The sequence below is a fragment of the Emydura macquarii genome, unplaced genomic scaffold (assembly GCF_026122565.2).
Source record: "Emydura macquarii macquarii isolate MOO-44397 ecotype Brisbane River unplaced genomic scaffold, CSIRO-AGI_Emac_v2 contig_71, whole genome shotgun sequence".
Taxonomy (NCBI): Eukaryota; Metazoa; Chordata; order Testudines; family Chelidae; genus Emydura; species Emydura macquarii.
Window position 1 is genome coordinate 8,506,098 of NW_027130208.1, and position 6,328 is coordinate 8,512,425.

The 6,328-nt window shown below is 36.3% G+C and overlaps 1 protein-coding gene across 1 annotated transcript in view; it reads right to left on the reverse strand.

Moving 5' to 3' along the window:
• The window catches only part of MDFIC2 (MyoD family inhibitor domain containing 2), a 52,308-nt gene extending 47,234 nt beyond the window's left edge, over window positions 1-5,074 (reverse strand). Inside the window, exon 1 of the mRNA XM_067540203.1 lies at window positions 4,987-5,074. Coding sequence (XP_067396304.1) covers window positions 4,987-5,074 — 88 coding nt within the window. The remainder of the gene's footprint in view (window positions 1-4,986) is intronic.
• Window positions 5,075-6,328: the final 1,254 nt, after the last annotated feature.

A 6,328-nucleotide genomic window follows, 5' to 3' on the forward strand; every position in this document is an offset into this window, starting at 1 on the left:
TGGCTTAAAGCCTACGTACCAAACAAACTGTAGAACATCCACTTCCAGCTCTGCCGTGAAGGGGATATACGGGGGATGGGCTGCTGGCCAGAAGAGCTGTGGCTGGAGTGATACCTCGCTGGTGGAATGAGGCCATTACGGCTGACTTAACTTACAGTAGCCCTTAGGCTGTTCTAAGATATTCTGGAGGGCCAAATTGGTGTCATCCAGCTCTGGGAAGCTAAAAGATGGCTTAGAACCACCTTTTCCCAACACTCCACTCAGGTCCCGGAGCTTGGTCAAACACAAGGAGCTACCCCACAGCCTATAATGTCAAGAATTTCCATGCCCATTATGAGACTGTACCAAATTATGACCACCTGGAATAATATAAGATAGCAAAAAAATATCAGTTCCAAATACTTCACTTCATGGTATCTCAGTGTAGGCTTGTCACTGATATTTTTCGTTATCATAGCTCTAACCCTGTGGAGTCTCTCATACTGCAATCCAGTTCCAGGTCTACAAGTTTGACTGAAAAAGTGGTGAGCCTCCCAAGAGGTATATAAATGTGTTAGGATCCTTTAACAGGCTAGCAAGACAGAGCCACTCATTTGCTAGTTTAATTCTCTATAATTATTTTATTTATTTGAATTATGATAGTGCCCACAACATGCTAGATGCTGAACAGACATCAGAAGAGACAGTCCGTGCATTGAAGGGAGGCTTACAAGATGAGCAACCAACAAATCATGAGGGAAAGGGTTAAAATATATTGATACAGTCAAAGTTATCACTGGTGAACAAAGCTCTGTTGGTCTACTGACTGTGTTTGTCAAATGAACATAATACATTTTTATAATGCCATTACAGTCCATTTGGTGGCTGTCTAGTTTTTGTGGCCCGAAGTTTCACGCTCAGTATAGGGCTTTGACTCTTACCCAATGCTGACGTTATAAAGCATAGTTTAAAAATTCCTGTTAGAAGTGCCATTCTTCGGAGGTAATTTAACACCAAGGTCTTTTCAGCTAGTGGCTGACAAGGTGGAAGTTAAATATCCCTTCCAAAAGGGTAGAGATTAAATAAAACTGATATTCAGGTCAACCTTTCCTCTGTCAATTAAATAGGTTCTAATATTCAAGGCCGATGAGCACATAATGGGTATCTCATTTGCATACAGAGCCACTGCACTACACTACATAAGTTATTACTTTATAAAGCACTTTGGGAACCCTAAAGTATGACAGATACTATATAAAACCAAATTCTATACCATATTTCTTGTGCATATTTCTGCTACTATGTGGTTCGTGATTGTTTTTTTAGAAGGAAAAAATAATCAATACAAAACCATGAATAAAAATAACTTGTCTTTAAAACTGAATGCTAAAAGAACATACAGCTTTTTACTCTGCCTGAAGAAAACTCACCGTTCATTGGGATGGCTGAAAGCTATGTTATTTTTAAACTGTTTAAACACAAAAGTCGAGCTACTGCTGCAGAGTGTTTGGTTTACCCCTAGTTTGAAAATCTGAAGCAATACACAAATATTTAAAATGATGGAATGCACAACAAAATATGTAAAAACCTTTAATAAAACATATAAAATTAATGGAAATAACAGAAAAAATAAAATTTCATATGCACTTTTAAAGGAAAATGTCCTTCTCTTCCATGAAACATCACAGCCATTTATTAACTCAGCCACTGTGAAAAAATTTCAGGGCCCAATTCTCTCAGTTACACTCCAGAATAAATTGTCATCAGTGGGAAGAATTTGGCGCTTAGCCTCTAGAAGAGACTGATTCCTAAGATAACACGAGAAAAATGTTATTAGTGCCACAGAAACATAGGACCCCGGATCTTCCTATCATTTCATCAGTCAGGAATCCCTGAGACACACTCCTCAAGAGAATGAAGAAGCTACATATTGAACCAGATGAATAGATTCCAAGGCCAGAAGGGACCATGGTAATCATCCAGTTGAGCTATATAACACAGAACTTCCCCAAAATAATTCCTAGAGTATATCTTTTAGAAAAAGATCCAATCTTGATTTTAAAGTTGCCAGTAATGCAGAATCTACCACGACCCTTGGTAAATTGGTCCAATGGTTAATTACCCTCACTGTTAAAAATGTAGGTATTATTTCCAGTCTAAATTTGTCTAGCTTCAACTTCCAGCCATTGGATCTTGTTATAATTTTCTCTGCTAGCTTAAAGAGTCCATTATCAATTATTTATTTCCCATATAGGTACTTATAGACTGTAATCAATTACCTTTTAACCTTTGTTAAGATAAGAAGATAGAGCTCCTTGAGTCTATCATTATAAGGCATGTTTTCTAATCCTTTAATCATTCTCATGGCTCTTCTCCGAACCCTCTCTAATTTATCAATATCCTTCTTGAATTGTGGACCACAGAATGGAATACAGTATTCCAACAGTGGTCATAACAGTTCCAAATACAGAAGTAAAATAACCTCTCTACTGCAATTTGAGATTTCCCTGTTTATGCATCCAAACATCACATTAGCCCTTTTGGCCACAGCGTTGCAATGGGAGCTCATACTCAGCTGACTATCCATCATGATACCCAAACCTTTTTCAGAGTAAGTCTTCCCAGGATAGAATCCCTCATTTTGTAAATATGACCTATATTCTTTGTTCCTAGATGGATACATTTACATTTTGCCATATTAAATGCATATTGTTTGCTTGTATTCAGCTTACCAAGCGATCCAGATGGTGCTGTATCTTTTTGACCTCTCCTCTTCGTTATTTACCACTCCCCCAATTTTTGTGTCATCTGAAAACTTTATCAATGATGACTTTGTTTTCTTCCAGGTCATTGATACAAATGTTAAATAGCCTAGGGCCAAGAACCATTCTATGTGGGACCTGACTAGAAACATACTCACTTCTTGATGATTCCCCATTTGCAATTGGAGATCTTTTAGTTAGCTAGTTTTTAATCCATTTACCGTGTGCCATGTTAATTTTATATCATTGTAGTTTTTTAATCAAATTGTTGTGTGGTACCAACCAAGTCAAATGCTTTAAAAGGAAGTCTAAGTATATTCCTTCAACACGTTCATCAGCCTAATTTCTAATAGCTTCAAAAAGCATATCATGTTAGCCTGATAAATGTTGTTGATGAAAGACATCAAACTATAATGAAGTTGATGACCGGCAGATCTAAGAGCTACAATAAAGCTGTCTGCTGTTTGAGACAGTGCCAATAAATGGATATGACTAGGTTCAGGACAGCTAAGATCCCCACTCCCACCGTCCGGACTCTTTGTATGATGTTAAACTAGTCCCTTAACTTCCCTGTGCCTTAATTTCCTCACAAATAAAATGGAGATAATGATGCACCTTTTGTATCATGTCAAACTGTGTGTTATACTGAGTAGATTTGGTCTCGTTCAGTTATGGTTTTGATGTTACAAGGACTAATGCAATATTGTCTAGTTGCATCAGAAACCTTTTTTTGCCTCTATCAGAACTATTGCCCTATGTGACTCTCATCCTGCAAATCTTGCATGCACAGAGTTCCCCCTGACGTTGGATTTGTGTGCCGAAGGGATTACATTGTCACTGTACAACCAAAAACAGCATCTATGTTGCCTAATCAGTTGTGTCCGGTGCTATGATTTTCATTCTTTAGAAGTGCCATCTCTACAATAATCCTGTCAACACAGGGAATGAGAGACAAGACAAAACTCAGACCTTGTTCTCTTTTATTGCAGTCAAGTACTCCCAATGGATAGACCTTACCTCTCAGTTAACATGCAGTGGGAATAAAATAAATATAATAAAATGCATTTTATAGATTATAATATAATCATTAATATAAATGAGCTCTTCTCTCTTGCAAATCTATGCATCTAATATTTCAAAATATCAGATCACTTCTTTTTACCCCTCATAAAAATTGTTAGAATTAAAGAGCAATTTTATATAATACAAGCTATAACACACACTTGAACATGGGATATGTGATAAATGAATTTCATAAATCTTGTAACGTTTTGCCTTCAGAATTTCTACTCTCTTGGTGCATACAGTTATCATATATACGCTATATATAATATGTGAGGCAAAGTATTGTGAAATATCATACCATGACTTCACTGAGTCAAAGATACTCTTTGTGTTTGTTCATGTCTTGTAATTTTTTATGCATTAACCTGGAAGATCAATTTTTAGACTGTAAAATATTTAAGAACGTTCCATCTTTATGATTATAGATATGTGCAATTATGAAGGAAATAACATAATCCTATATGTATTTTTCCTCTTAAATGCTTTTAAACCAATATTATGCTTGATAAAACGTGAATGCTTTTAACAATTCTTAGCAATTTCTTTCCTACAGAAAGAAAAGTTTCTCAATGTCTTACTGTGGTACCTCTCTTCACTTTTCTTATCATCTGGTCATCTTCCAGATACATGAAAAGAAAACGGTGCCAAGAGATGGATATGGGAAGTAGATTATAATATTGCTTTCCCCTAACATAGATAATATAGGGCCAAATTCCAAGGTACTTACTTCATTTTTACCCAACTCTGGGTAACCCATACAAACTTTGATTAATTTCACTCGCAGTTTGACTTAGGAAAACCTTGGAAAGAGGCCTGGGGTTTGGTCCATAATCCTTTGTGACTGTAGCAGATTTATAATAGTAATAAGAACAACCATAATAACAATAATAATAAATAAAAAAGCTTCCCCGATGACTACAAGACCATTAATATAAAGAAATCAAACCACCAAGTAGCTCTAAATTCTGACAACTTCGACCATCTGGAATACTAAACAAAATCATTTGCATGTACTGTAGAATTCCAGCAAGAGGACTCATAGGGTGAAATCCTGGCCCTATTGAAGTTAATGGGAGTTTCATCCATATTCTTTTGTCTTTCTGCTGCAATAAGTTTTAATAAACCAAAATAAATATAGCTGACTATAAATAGACATTTAATAAATAACAGTGCAACCTACCTTCATTCAACCAAGGAATATTTTGCTTGTCATTTTCAAAGCTTTCAGTTGCTCTGATTTTTACCTTGTCTGTCTCGTCGTCTGACATCTATTTGGGAGAAAAGAATTCTGGGATGTCAAAAGTTCCTCTTTAAACCAAGGTTCCAAACAAAAAGTGTATTCTCTTCTTAGATTGCTGATATCACGTAATGAACTGTGAATACATTTTTTTTTTTCTGATCCAATACTGTATAATCTCTCACACAATAAACTAATATAGTGTTTCTAAATGCTTTATCAATATTAAATGATTGCTGATTGTAAATGCAGTCTTCAGTAACATTATTATAAATTCTATTATGAACTGCATTAATAATAAATTCTTCACATGGTGGTAATACAAGCACATTATAACACATAGCAGACACTACGGCTAAAAATATCCAGTCTGCCTATTTAATGCAGTTCCAAATTGTTATAAAGTATGCTATCAACATGAGCTATAATTAAATAAATAACAATAAAGTATTTATAAAGGGAAATTTAGCAAAGTGTAACCAAAAAATCTTTACTACCACTTTCAGCAATTTATTTACTTTAATGAGGATCATCCAACCCAAAGTATGCAAAGTTATAGTACTTGAGGGTATCCTATATATAGTAAATATTAGACCGTACGCTGTAGTTTACTTCCATTGTTTGCTAAGAATAAGATTAGGCTTTCCAGTCTTCTTCTAACTGCTTTTTATTCACTGAGTCCACTTAACTAAAGCATTTTAATCTTTTTACCTGTAAATTCCAATCAGAAGAGGGAAAAGTAGTGGGGTTTGGAAACAGTTCAGCAGTTCTTCCTGCAGCCTCCTTTGTTGTCTGTTGATGTCCAGCATTCCCTTACACTGACAAAACTGAAAGGATGAGCAGTGCGCTCTCTTCCTCCCTGACGTGTGGTGCTAGATTTGTCTTGATGCCAACTTACTGCTGGGTTGGTTTTTTTGGTCTGCCCCCCGATGCACTGTCAAACCTGAGGAGTGTGTGTGTGTGTGTGTGTGTGTGTGTATCGTGGGGAGGAGCGGGGGACAACATCCCAGCACAACGAGAGTTGTATGAAAATGTCATCTTTACAAATCAAGATGTGTTTTGAAACAGGTTAGTGCTGCACTTCATCATTCAGTGCATCTATAAAAGGGGGGGGGGGCGGGGAGTGCGGAGAGCCAGGAAATTAATAGCGACAAATCAGATAAATGTGTCAGAATGTTTTGCCTAAATGAAAGTTAAAATAATAATGGATGTGCAGACTAGCCCAGAAGTGCCCCTTTAGGAAAGAAATACCCTAATCCTGTGCTCTTTCAAACTCCCTGTGAGT